The following is a 14,673-nucleotide window of genomic DNA, read 5'->3' on the forward strand; positions in this document are numbered from 1 at the left end:
ATTCCTACCTCATCCCCAGTCTAGATAAACACGCTGCTCTGGCGCATGGAACCTCATTTGCTCCTATCTCCCTTGCATCAATACAAAACAGAACAAAATAAAACAATATACAAAGCAGAAACAAGCAGTACTTACTGAAGATGGCAAACCTGGAGGAACTTTTCGAACTTTCTTTGTCTGCACCTCTGAAAGAAAATGAAGAGGCTGTGAGGTCCCCGAATGCCTATTTCCCTAACTAAAACAGATTAAACCACGAAGCCATTTAGATTAGACCAGATTTTCTTAAATCATTACCTTAGCAAAATGTCAGTACTGCTATCATATTTTATTCTGGCAGAAATCGAATTCTGCCTTTTTCATAAAAATCAAGATATTTAACTTTTTTTAAGCTTTGATTTTTTTTTTTAAGTTTCCTTATATGGGCAGCCAAGAGAAAACAAGAAATAAGCATACACCAAAATAGTTCTCTTGCTACTAGAAGTTGTTAACATACCCATCCAATGTACTACTGGGGAGGGGTGGTCACGAGCCTGACATTTGAGCAAAATTTTATGGTTTTGGGGGGTGGGGTGAGAATAGGGTGAGAAGGATGGCATCAAAAAAGAGAAGAAGAAAGAAAAAGACTACTACTAATCACTCAGGCATTCAAACAGAGGAATACCTTACCCAGGGCACTACTGTGAAGAGGCCTCCTTCGGGGGTTATTGCTAGAATACTGATAATACTGGGAACCAGGTTTGGTGGGCGACAGGGTTCCTGGGTTGCCCATATCCATGTCACCTCCAAGGAGACTCTGCTAAAAGGTTCAAAAGGGAAAACAAACATAGAAGGTTAGTTTTTCACATTCACCACCCCCCAACTGATTGTTAGTACTTAAACCACGGCAATAAAGAAAACAGCATCTGCCGAGCTGCAACAATTAAAACACAACCAAACAAAAAGAAAAAGAAAAGCAGTCTAAGAAGCTAGCACGAAGTTTGTGATTTTTCAAATTCTTTGCTTTTGAGAGGAAGGTAGAAGGTGATTCTCTTGAAACAGTACTTTCATCTTAAGACGACTCACATTTTGATTGTTTAAGAAGAGGGCGTTTGTGTAAGAGTCATGTTTTCTTCATCTACACTTAGGCTCATATCTGGGAACTATTCATGCCCTTCCTTCGCAAGAACTCCAGAAGAATCTGATTTTTCGGATGCACACAACTTCCCCCGACTGCTCACGTTGGGGGTGAGGGTAGGACGCTCCCCTCCACTGAGGACTCTGCATCGGCTCGGCATTATCCCCCACGGATTTACACAGCACCCACAGAAGAGAAAATGCCAGCAGAACCGGGAGCAAATTCAAATCTCACGCTAACTTCCAAAATCATAGAAATAGTAGGCATTCTAAGCGAACAGGAACAAATTAGAATGCCCTCTTGAGGACTACTGGAAGTTAAAATACATCCCCACAGATTAAACATTTACCTGAGCACTAGAAAACTTTCACAAATACCATTAACTTATCACAGTGTGATAAATGACTAAACTTTCAAAAATGATGACACACGAAAGATCATATAATAATATTACATTTTCTAAAAACTACATAAAAACTTACCCATAATATATAAATCGCCTGATTATACTCTGCATTGAACACATTGTTCTGTTAATTAGTCTGATATGCAAGAAAACAAGTGTAGATACTACCATTTATATTAAGAACAAATTTACTATTTAATAAAGAAATTTTAAAATTAAGTACTAAAAATCTAACTTTATCGTTACTTGTAATCAACTTTTACTGACTGAACTAATTACTGTCCTTGATAAAGTACAGAATGTGTTTTCCCTAATCTAAATTCTAATCACCATGTCACTCACAACAGACTTAGGGATGCTTCACTAACACACTATTCACATGCAAAATACTCTAAATAGGCCAATTATGACTCTGCCCCTGTTCCCTGGTTAACCCGCTGAGAACTGAAAAATTTCACAAGGCAGTCACCAACTAAAACAAAGAGTCCTTGTTTTAAATTAAGACAGTCTTTTTGATTCCTAAATAGCTCAACAAAGTGGCATGTCTTCTAGTGAAAGCAGTTGGTCAAATATGACCCATAAGCTGGAAAATCAAAAATTCAAACCTCCCCTTTCCAGTGCCATATAGCTAAATATCATAAAGAGAACCTCTCTGTTCCAGGGATTTTTTGTGAGTGCTGGATGAGTAATAAAGGACTAAACAGCTACTGATAAGTTTGCCTTCACTGTTTCCAGTTTAAGACTTTTCCAAGGGATACATAGTCAACATTACTTTCGAATAAAACTTTAAGGAGGAGATTTTAGTTTTGAAGCTCATTTTGAGCAAAAATTCATTGCGAGTATCTTCATATTTGCCACATAAATACCAGATAAAACCAGGTCATTTGCCAGATAAAAATATGACATCCACATGCTCAATTACTGCCTCTTCCGAACTTAGGATATCAAAATGCTACCCAATGACAAACTAAAATACAGAGCTCTTTGTAATAGTTTTCTATAAACCAGGAATAACATCTATAACCAGCATAACATCAAATGATTTCTTTATCATTTTACAAGTGGCATTCAACAATTTTAGAATCTCAACCTGCAATTTCACTCTTGGTAAATCTTAGTAACAAAATCTACATTTAAAGCCCAAGTTTTCTTTGAAATTTCCATCGATAAAGCTGTGAATGATTTAAATCACAGCCTCCTCACAGTCTGGTAAATTTACAAATAAGCCTCCCTTTCATGAAAAGAGGAGCTTGAAGGGGACATTATTGATAACTTTGTATCTTAGGCAGACATTACTCCTCTGCCTTCATTTTCTTTTCCTAAAATAATACAAAATACTCAAACAAGGACTGAGCAGATAGGTTGAAATGCCTGCTTGTCTTCCTAATGAGCTTAACCAGTGCTTAATTCTTGTTGGTCCTGGTGGCAAAGGTTTCCACTCCCAAGAAACTAGATGCATTCAATAGGTCAACATAAAAACAAACAAGCTTGCTGTACTGTGTTTTAGCAGCATTCACAACAGAGCTGTGAAAAATATAAAATGATAACTAGAAGATCGCTAACTGGCTGTGGCTGACCTTACTGTTGTTAATGTAAAAGAAAATCATTTCACGGGCCAGTTGTAAATAAACCATGCCCCCAAACACTTGCATGCGCAGCCACATGAACTATGGATAGTGACACAGAACTAAGACCAGATAGCACTTACATTTGGTGGCTCATGCTAATCCTTTTTTTTTTTTAAACAAAGCACATTCCTGTTTCTTTCTTTTTAGACCTGTTTGTTCCTTTTTCTTTTTCTCTCAGACAATAGAATCATTCTTCTAAAGCAACAAAAATAAGCATTTCCTCACACTTAAGGGGGCCCTAATCACCCCCCTAGGGAAAGTTAAGATAAAAATATTGTGTTCTTATTGTAGAGTATACTTGTAAAATGAACAATAACCATTTACTATTGTTTGGCCTTTACGTCACACATTTAACTCTCTTTAGCAATGAGAAAGATTAAAAAAAATTTTCCACTGGCTAAAAAACCTGAGTTTATGAACTTAGAAAGTTAATGGCGTTCAATTCAACAAGGTAAATTGAATATGGCACAAAGTGGATAGGCATTCATTTACACATGAATTCACCTGCATGGTATACATACACACACACACACACACACACACACACACACACACACATTAATGCTTAATTTAAAAGTTAAGTTTGAAAGCTAAAGTCTACTTTCAAAATGGGCAAATTCATCTTTGCCTTAAATAAGATTACAAAGGTTTCAGGTTTTTCACATTGTGCAAGTTCATGCTCTGCGGTTATGCTGGGTCCCAGTCGAGAGCTGCCCGAGTCTGCCAGGAAACACTGGAAGCAAGATGTGGCATCTCACTGAGCTAACCTGTAAATCTTAAACCCATAGTTTACCATTTTCTTTAACTGTCTGCAATGTGAGGAGACGAGCCCTTCCCCTTATTCAGTCCTTACTTTCTTCCAAAGACAAACAATTTTAAGACTTAAAATACTGTAACCAAATATTATATGTGTGTGTGTGTGTATGCTTCTATATATATATACATGCAGCATATATATGTGTATATATGTGTGTATATATATACATATATATATATGTGTGTGTGTGTTGACTTTGTGAACTGGGCTTAAATATTTTGGGGTCCACACCCCTACAACTGATTCTTCAGCAGTAAGCTATTCCCCACCAGAGCCACTCAAATGCCAAATGCAACATTCTGTGAGGGTCCTTTTTCCATTAAATTTTTGTTGTTTGTTTTATATCAGATCTGGGTCTCAGTCTAACACATTCTCAACACTGCCCCGATTCCCTTGGTGGTGGTGGGGGGGTGGAGGGAGCTTTTTAACATCCTTGATCAACCACTGAACTTTGCTTATGCAACCAAGAATGCAAACCATGAATTAAACTTGAGTAACAGAAAAGCAGCATATATCTCAAATTAGATTTATAACTGAATGGTAATCAAAAATAGAACTAACTGCTTCAAGCTTAAATTATCAACTTTTTTCTTGTTAAACTAAAATCATCTTGCTCTGAACTATTATTTCCTTTCAGTCAGCACTTTAAATGTAATGGGTGGGTGGTACATTTCTAAAAAGGAAGATTATATTTACCCTTAATTATAGATATGAGTGAGATCAGAGTACGATGAATGCTGCTTTTTGGCTTATAATTAATTCATCTAATAGGTGAATGACCTTGAATTTCAGAGTTGGAATTGGGTGGGGGGGGGGGAGAGAGAGAGAGAGAGAGAGAGAGAAGAAGAAGAAGAAGAAGAAGAAGAAGAAGCAGCAGAAGCAGGAGAAAAAATAATCTCGGGGGAAAAGCAAATGTGCCCCTGGTTTCTTAGCGCTTTCTCTGATTTTGCGTCACTCCCATTACGTTGTGATCCGATATCAGACACAACATCTTGGGGGGATGTTGTAGAACAGAGAAAAGCAGTCTCAGATGAAACCAGATTAAGCTCCTTTTCTGAACTATTGCCAAATGCTTGTGAGTCTAATTCATGTTTGGGTATTCTAGTACTCACACAGCTGCAATTCCATTCTTTCATCACAAACCTAAGTGATGTATAGTGGCTTTGTATGGCGAACTGACTCTATAAAGCCAGGAATTTGGGAAGGCTTTACGTTAATATGGAAATAAAATTCTGAACCACTATAAAACTTATGAATGCTGGATATTTGTATGGGTACCTAATAGACTTTGCAGTACTAAGTGCAAAATATACATTGAGCAAAATTACCAATTATATTTGTTTAAAACGCATTAAAAAAAATCGCAATGGAGGTCATTTCTCCATAGTGAATTCTGCACAGGATCGGATTTTCAAAGACACTGCTGAATAAGATTCCTAACAGCCATGGGGAAGTTTTTGCAAATCCCTGTCGAATAGCTGCTGCTGAATTTGCCATTTTGACCACAGAAGGGCCATTGCTGACTTACTCTAGTAGCAGGAGGGGGCGATAATTTTGCTGCTGTTGGCACTTACTCCACAACCCAGAATATATCTCACAGTGAAGGGCAATGAAGAACACAGTATTTCTACCTGTGTCCACCTCTGAACTTCAAAGCTCAAAAGTGAAGGTCAGTCTTTGGACAGTCTCTATTCCCGAGAGCGGAAGGTCCGGGAATGCACCTTCAGAGTTTATTTTGAGTTCAGTCTTATGCTTGGTTTCAGCAAAATAGAACTCTGGAAAGTTAGAAGGATAAGATGGCAAGGATAACTTGCACAATCAGGGACTTAACAGATTGTCATCGTGCTGTGGAGAAATGTAAATTATTGAAATTATCATTTAGCAAAGATTTTTCTTTTAGGGACTTCTGGTCAATGCTTTTTATTCTTACTCTGAACGTGCAAGGCCCATTGTAACAAGTCAGAGGCAGAATCCAAACCTCTCGAGGCGCCTGCGTGGCTCAGTGGGTTAAGTGGCCAACTCCTGATTTCAGTTCAGGTCATTATCTCTTGATTTCAGCTCAGGTCAGGATCTCACGGTCGTGAGATCGAGCCCGGTGTCAGGCTCCATGCTGACAGTACGAGTCTGCTTGGGATTCTCTCTCACAACCCCTCTCTCTCTCTCTCTCTCTCTCTCTCTCTCTCTGCCCCTCTCCTGCTCTTTCTCTCTCTCTCAAAATAAATAAACTTAAAAACAAACAAACAAACAAACAAAAAAACCTCTTAAGGAAAGAGGGAGGGCCCTGAGGTCAAACAGATGGGAATGCACCCTAGCTCAGAAGCATAAAAGCATCGTGACTAGGGGTTAGTTACACAACCGCTCTAAATCCTATTTTCCTCCTCTGTAAAAAGGGAATAATGAAAGCTCTAATATAGAGTTATCAGGAGCAGATGAAACAACATATGTAAAATGTCCTTTAGAGAGATGGACTCCAACACAGTTACCGTCCTATGTCCCTCCAATTCATGGTCTTATATTACAATCCACTGATGACTCTTTAAATGATTCCTCAAAAGTTGTGAATGATTGATTGGCACTGAGGTCTTCTACTCTCAGAAAATATACACTGAGATAATAATTTAGAGAAATCATCATTAAAAAAATGAAAAAAAGTCAAATATTGGGGTCCACATAAACAGTGATGACAGCCTCATGGCCTAGAACTACACTGGCAACAAGAAATGGCTAGTTTTGACCCATATTGAATAAAGAAACTGGCCAACAATCAATCTTGATAATTTCAGCTTAAGTGGCCATTTTCCTGGAACTGCCACAAGGATTACTTCAATGGCTCATTTAATTTTGCTTTCGCAAGCGTGAGCAAACTGCTACTGTTAATTCAACTATACGTGAGACCAAAACTAGTCGTACTAAATATTGCACAACTAGATACGCAAAAATAAAAAACGTATTTGATAAAATTTTATCACTGTGATGCTAAATAAATTCAAATTCTTACTACTGCAATAGCCACTGATAAATACCTTAAACAGGTTCAACTTTGTTTTTCTGTTTGCAAGGCCAACTACAGGCATTTAATGAATATTATATGATATTTATCAGGAATAATTTTTCAAAAATTTGTACTGCCCCATGACATCACAAAAAATAAATGAATGAGGAATATGCATAATCCCCAAATTCAATTGACCTTGAACAAAGTTATTTATTTTCATAGTGATTATATTTCACCAAACATTAAAAATTCAAGTATATTGTCTTTTCCTATAAAGAAACACAACACCTTATATTTAAATGTTATAATGTGATGCAAAGGTTGCCATAGTAACCATTACTTAATGTATAGCAGAGTAATAGTCAAGTAAAAAACTCATGCATTTTGGAATGGAAATTACAACTGCCCAAGGGTTGGTGAGATTTATGCATTCACCTATTTGACCACCTCTCGAATTAAAAAAAATACATTATTTATTGTATACAATAAAGTGAGGAGGTCTTGCAGTGGTTTCTGAAAATCCATTCTAGAATCCCGAGTCATCTATTACAGATTAAAAGGAGGATTTTTTTTTTGTTAGTGAGAAGGTAGAAATTTAGCAAAAGAAAACAGGAAAGCAATCAGTAACCTACAATAAAAATGGATTTGAAGAAATCTTACATAAACAATATAAAATTCAAGATAACTGCCTTCTTTTCAGTTTATGCTCCTTCTCAGTTCAGGAAGTTTATTTAATATATAATTTGATAAGTGTGCTATAATCACTACTTGCCTTAAAATGTTTCTCTTTAGCAATTTTGTTCCAAAGTAAAAATAGAACAATTTGAATAAGACCTGTTAACATACCAGGGAATTAGCATCACTTCTCCTATAAATATAAACATGTGGCTATAATAAATGTGCTGAAAAGCATATTTGGCCAGGTTGCTATTTTAGTAAAATAAAAAATATCAAAATGTCACATGCCAGTCTTCTTCATATTGGATGGGGAAGGTTCCATTTCAAGGTTGTTGTAAATGACATCCTCTCTAGTAAGGATTTATAAAAACATTTTTATGTTGAGATTGTCCTCATGGAGGACAGGATCTAGGGTCTCATTCATCTACTTACCCAGCACCTCACATAGTTCTCAGTCTAATGGCCAACGTAAAAGATTTACTAAAATGAAGTATCCTGATAACGAGCTGAACTTGTAAATAAGGAGACAAGCCTAGCACATGACATGAGGAGACTGAGGTTACCTGGAGAAGCCGTGAATGCATAATGGAATCTTCAAATCATTGTGCAATTCTTTAAGTTCTGACTATCCTTGCAAAGCTGTCCATGGCCCCATCCTTCCCGTGGGTCTGCTTTTGATGTGCATTAACAGTTTACTCCCAAAGTGCTCTCTTGAATACATGGCTTATCAAGAATATGTGGCCACAAAGGCCAAACAAATTTATACGCGAGTTAAAAGGGAGAATGGCTTCTTCAGTGTTAACTCCCTACTGTGCCTAGCATAGAGACCTGCCATGGCAAACGCTCACTAAATATTGAACGCAGAACTACTGCTATTAATCAAATCAAGGACTTAAACGACTATTCTGCGTTTTTTTTAACCTTTTTTCTAGCACAGATGTATTCCATTAGTCATTTCAATTACTGTTACTGCTGATAATAATAGTAGCAATAGTAGTGATAGCAGAGGAGGGGGGGGGTATGAAATAAGAGTAGTGATAGGGTAATAGGAATAAGTAGTAGCTATTACACCTGAGTGTCTGGTAAGAGCCAAGCACGGCTGCAGATCCTTTCCATGCTAATAAGGCAGAAGATACGACCCCCATTGTGCACACGGGGACATTCAGAGTGGGAACACGGCCCGACCAAGGATAGACATGTGGCTGGCAAGCAATACAACCAGGATGAGAATTCGGTCATGTTTGCCTTCAAAGCCTGTGCTTGTCCTCAACTCCACACACTTCCTCCCTCCATTGTGTGCACTTGGTTTTTCTTGCCCTCACTCCGACCATTAGGAGGAGTCAACCTGTTTCTCTTCAGTTCATTTTTAACACCAAAAGTTCATCTCTCAAATTTCCTCCAGAGGAGCCTCTAACTCAGTAGGGGAGGACAGACTTGGGTGTGAGTACCACTTTCCCCTGGATAACCCTGGACAATCTGCCTAACCTCTATAGCCTTGAGGTTCTTCGTCTGGGAGGAATAGTATTATTATACCTACCCATTGCAAGAATTACCCTAGATAATATAAAGTGCTCAGCAAAGTTTCTATCACTTGCTCAGCCTTTGTTAGTTGAGAAGGAGCATTGTCATATACGTTGTATATATAAAATATCGTACTATAAATTAATACAATATATATTATGTAAGTCAGAATGTAACATGATAGATTATTGGCTGTAAGTAATACACATGTGTATTACACCTATTTTTAACAGGCCAAGAAGGAGGGCCTGTCAGGCTATAAACAAGTCCTCTTGAACAATGGAAATGTCACTTCTCGAGTCTGAAATTTCCACTGCCCTTGCTTCTGCTCTACCCAGCCCCTTGGCATTCATTTCTTTAAAAAAAAATTATATTAGTCTTTATTTTGTTAAGTTTTTATTTTCATTCCAGTTAGTTAACATGTAGTGTAATACTAGTTTGAGGTGTACAACAGAGTAATTCGACCTGCTCATACATCACCCTGTGCTCATCACAAGTGCACTCCTTAATCCCCATCACCTATTTAATCTTGCCATTCATTTCAGACCTCGATTTCCACAATGCAGTCAATTGTCTCTTCCAGTGAAGTTCAAATTCCTTTTTTTTTTCTATTTCATTGCTATTTCTTTTTCCACTCAGTCTTCTTGCATTTCAACCCACTTTCTTCTAGACTTTTCCTTCCACTTCATCTGAAAACATTCATCTGCTGTAACATTTCTCATCTTGTATGGCAAGTGTTCATGCATCCGATTTCTCCTTGCTAGTCTGGGCGTTCCTCAAGGGCAGAAAGTGAGCCTCAATCATCTCTGTATTCCTGGCATCTAGCACAGTAGGCCAGGTCCATAGTATATTTTCAATAAATGCCAACTGGATTAATTAATTCATAAATTGATTGCTAACGATATCTGCATGATTATAGTGGTTACTGTCATGAAGATAAGGTCCCCATCTCTATCCCAGCAGACATAAAACTCCTACACCTCTATATTCAGTCTTGCCCTTAGCTCTCCTCCTGTGCCTCTGAAGTGGTTTTGAAAAACGCCACCTCTTGAATGCTTCATAAAAAAAACAAAACCTAAAATTTAATCCGTAATATGTGAAAGACTAAACACATCTTTTCCACAAGACTCTGCTGCTTCCTAATTATTCTCGTGGCCCTTTAAAATATATTAGAAGAGTCAGAATTTGTACAGTCTGTGAAGAAATTAGTTGTACGTTCATCTAAATGCACACATAATGGTTGACATTTGGTTGAAAAATGGTGGGACTGCTCCGGATATGTTTTCAAATGTTTTACCGCTCATCCAGCTTGGGTACTGCAGACACTACCTGGGGGGGGGAACAGATTCAGTGGTATCACACACCTCCAGTAGAAAAGACACTGCAGGAGAGAGAGGATCGAAGACGCAGCGAGGAAAAGAGGGATGGCTTGTGGAGAGTTTTGAAGAAGACAGTTACCCTGGGGAGCATGGCATATAAAACAGGCTGGCAGAACTTGAAATGGCTGGCTGAAATTACTCTCCTTAGCAGATAGTGGGGAAGTCTTGACATGATATTTAGCCCTGGGATTCTGATTTCTTAACTGTGGATAATAGGTTGGGTCAGACAGCATCAAGAGATAGTAGGTGCTCAATGCAGTTGAGTGGAAATGGCCACAGTAGACTGGAGCTAGAAATAACATAATCAAGGCAACAACTTCAACACTGAGCTTCCACAGGATAAAAATTGGGGGCATTTATCTTCACAGGAAGTGATATGACCTAAACTTTCTTAGACTATTCCTGCACCAATTTGTCTCAACTCTTCTAATTCAGTGAACTCTTCCAGAATGCCACCACTAAATACCAAGAACACTGTTCTAAGATAAAGGTCATTAAATATTTTCTTAAAGGACCAGACAGAAAACATTTTAGTCTTTGCTAGCCATATGGTCTCTGTTTCAACTACTCAACTCTGCTGTTTTAGCACTAAATCAGCCATGCATAATATGTAAATGAACAGGTGAGGCTGTGTTCCAATAAAACTTTATTTATAAGGATGGCTGTGGGCCAGATTTGGCTCCAGGCCATAGCTTGCTCACCCATTTTCTAAGATGAAGGTATAGTGTTTTTTAGGACATATCTCCAAAGTTCAATTATTTTGCCACGGTGAAAATGCCATGAAGTTTTATAGATGCTCTCTTCACCCTTTACTCTCCCCACCAAGAATGCTCATATACTGCTATCAGAATTTAGGCTTTTTAAGCCCTGAGCTGCCCCTGTTCTCTCAGCAGAAAACCTGTCAGAGCTTACAAACACTCCCCTCCCCTCCCAATACCCCCTCACGGCCAATTTAGCTCCAGTCTACTAATCAGGCTTCTCTTTCCTCTTGCACACATTTGGCACTTACTGTGCACTGAGCACTTACTGTGAACCAGTCACTGTTCTAGGCACTGGGGACACAGAACCTCCTCAGCCACATCCTCCCCTCAGCTTGGCTTACGTACAATGAGAGTCACATGGTATGAAGCCTCCTCCCACTGCCTTCTCTCCCATCACCTCCAGCCACTGTCAGCTTCAGAGCTCCAGCCTCGACCTGCACAGTGACCTGCCGCCTCTTTTGAAACTCCATTCAAAACTCACTTACTCTATAGAATCTTCTGCAGCAAACTAACCAGTCTTCAACCTTTCAGTTTACTCAATATTCACACGCATGTTTTATAAGCAGCCTTCAATCTTTACGGGCAAGACGATATTCTAACAATAAGCAATCAACTGGCTTTACAGAGCTAGGAAAGGATTATGATTTTTAACTTTCCTAATAGTAACTGTAGAGCATTTATATCCATCTGTACTCTATTTTCTCTCTGAGGATGTAGGACAGGCATATATTTTATTATGTTTTCTCAAATTCTTCATTATAAATATATTTAGATATTCAGCACATGACACTGACTCTCTGAACTAGTTCACAAGGCAGTTTAACAAAAATCATGAAAGGATTCAGATTCAGCAGCACAAACACTTCCAAAACACCAAAATACTCTCATATATCAATTTTAAAAGGAATTGGTTACTTTAATCTTTTCACACAAATATTTTGCAGAAAAGTACTTGCATAAAATTAATCTGGTGATTCAAAATTAAATTAGACTTCGAATGCAAATCCAAACAAAATGCCAAATAGAAAAAAAATGGGTGGGGACAGGGAGAACATGGAATCTTGAAATGATTCTAAATTTTATCTGGAAAACTAAATGCATGATAATTATAGCTAAGAAAATTTTTACAAAGAAATGAATTGAGAAAACCTACTACATATACATACACACATACATACACATACATACACATACACATACATATACATATATATATACATATACATATACATATACATATACATATACATATACATATACATATACATATACATATACATATTTTAAGCAAAGTAAATTAAGACAATTTAGTACTGTTGCCAGAAGGGACAGACACAGCAATGGAAGTACGTATAGACAGATTTATGATTAAGCTGTCATTTAAAAATCAATGAGGAAACAAGAAATTGTTCAATAAATAGTACCAGAAGTTTGTTCAGCATTTGAAAAAAAAAAAAAAGTAAGCAAGTCTTTGCTTCCCATTTTATATTAAAATGTAATTAAATGGTTAAAACATAAAGGCAAGAAAATACATATAAGCAGATTTTTTTAAATTTTAAAATAGAGGAGGGCTTTGTCTATGACATTAGATGTAGAAAAATTAAAGAAACATTAAAACCTATGACTACATAATTATTTTTTAAAACATTATGCATGCAGAAAAAAAGTTTAGAAAATCCTTGCAATAAATAATTCAAAGGAAAGATAAATACCCTCAATAAATAAAAAGCTCCTTCAGTTGCAATAAAAAATCATGAACTATTCTTTTATAGAAAGAATAAATTTGAAATTTGGCAATAAATACATGAAAAGACATTTGGCAAGTGACAATAAGACAAATTTTCAGCTGTCAGAGAGGAAGTTCACTTTCATATATAGCTAATAAGAATGTAAACTGGTAAAAACTCTCTGGAAGGAAATTTAAAATGGGTGGCTCAGTCAGTGAAGTGTCCAATTCTTGATTTTGGCTCAGATCATGAACTCACAGTTTGTGAGATCAAGCCCCATGTGGGGCTCTGTGCTGACAGTGCGTGGAGCCTATTTGGAATTCTTTCTGTCTCCGTTCTTCCCCCACTCACGCACAAACTCTCTCCCTCTCTCAAAATGAATAAATAAACTTTAAAAAAATGTACAGCAAAATTTTAAAAGCACATGACTTTGAATTTTCAATTCTAGAATTTTAACCGAAGAATAAACTTGGACAAGTATATAAAAATCTATGTGCAAAGATGTACATGGCAACTTTGTGTTTATGAAAATTTGCAATATCCTAGCAGAATTTTTGTTAAATAAATGAATAAGTATGAAATGATGTGATAAATTCACATTTAAAGAAAAAAACATGTTTTAAAAATGTAGCACCTATAGTGTATGATCAATTATTCCAAAAAGTATCCAAAGATTTAACAATTTTCTAACAATTCCTCCACAACTGCTTAGTCAAATCATGATGTTTTATGAGAATATCTCTTATTTTGGCAAATTCCATTGCTTACATTTTTAATAAGTAATACTCTTTTTTTTAAAATAAGTAACAATCTTGAATAGCTTCATGGAGTAGAGTTCTGCAAGATAATTTTACATAGCAGGAAATGAAGAATGGAGATTATCTTCATTTCAGAAATATTTCCTGAACTTTGTTTATAACAAGATAAAGAATAATCTGATTCTATTTGTGCATGCACAGCCCAGGTGAAAGCTGCCACAGGGATTTATCAGATATTTGAGAGCTTTCTATAGAAAAATACTAAAAAGAAACCTTTCGATGGCAAAGTAAAAAGGACAAGACCGCTTGGCCAATTTTTTTAAATGTGAAAGGTAATGTGATTTTTCTTTTTTAGTTTCCACGTGTCAATTGTGTCATTATTTATAGCTTACTAATTCTCATCACGAAAATATATAGAAGACAGCTGCACTTAGCAAATATGTAGACTCTCCCACTGTTGTAGGCTCCTTACTGCATTTACCTAAATAATTTCCTACCCAAGTGCTGTATGAAGTGCACTGCTGTGGAGTCAGAACAACTCAGCACTGTAATGATCCATTCCACAAAGCACAGTGCCCGGCCTAGCACAGTGATAATGCTGCTTTTCTCATGCACCAAACACCAGCGACTGCCCTCCACACCACAGCAGACCTTTCACTGAGAGCCCATCAGTCTTTCAACTACACCGGCTTTGAGACACAGACAGGTGAAAGGTCTAAGCGTTTTTAGATGCGAGGTACTATTTTCCAAAATTATGAAAAAAAAAACTGTTTTAGCTGGGTACACAAGCCTTGTTTTAGATTGCCAAATCTTATGTAAACTGAAAGAAGCAAATCATATATGATGGGCTCAAAATCCTTTAACAATGATACTTGCTTTATTTGTTATC

The 14,673-nt window shown here is 37.1% G+C and overlaps 1 protein-coding gene across 9 annotated transcripts in view; it reads right to left on the minus strand.

Annotated features, from left to right (window-relative positions):
• Positions 1-14,673, minus strand: part of TCF4 (transcription factor 4) — a 349,808-nt gene that overhangs the window by 121,676 nt on the left and 213,459 nt on the right. For all 9 annotated transcript variants that reach the window (XM_042963037.1, XM_042963036.1, XM_042963034.1 and 6 more), the window contains 2 exons: positions 667-796; positions 136-185 (listed from right to left, as the gene is read on the minus strand). In XM_042963037.1, coding sequence (XP_042818971.1) covers positions 136-185; positions 667-796 — 180 coding nt within the window. The remainder of the gene's footprint in view (positions 1-135; positions 186-666; positions 797-14,673) is intronic.

Source organism: Panthera tigris, chromosome D3, assembly GCF_018350195.1.
Source record: "Panthera tigris isolate Pti1 chromosome D3, P.tigris_Pti1_mat1.1, whole genome shotgun sequence".
NCBI lineage: Eukaryota > Metazoa > Chordata > Mammalia > Carnivora > Felidae > Panthera > Panthera tigris.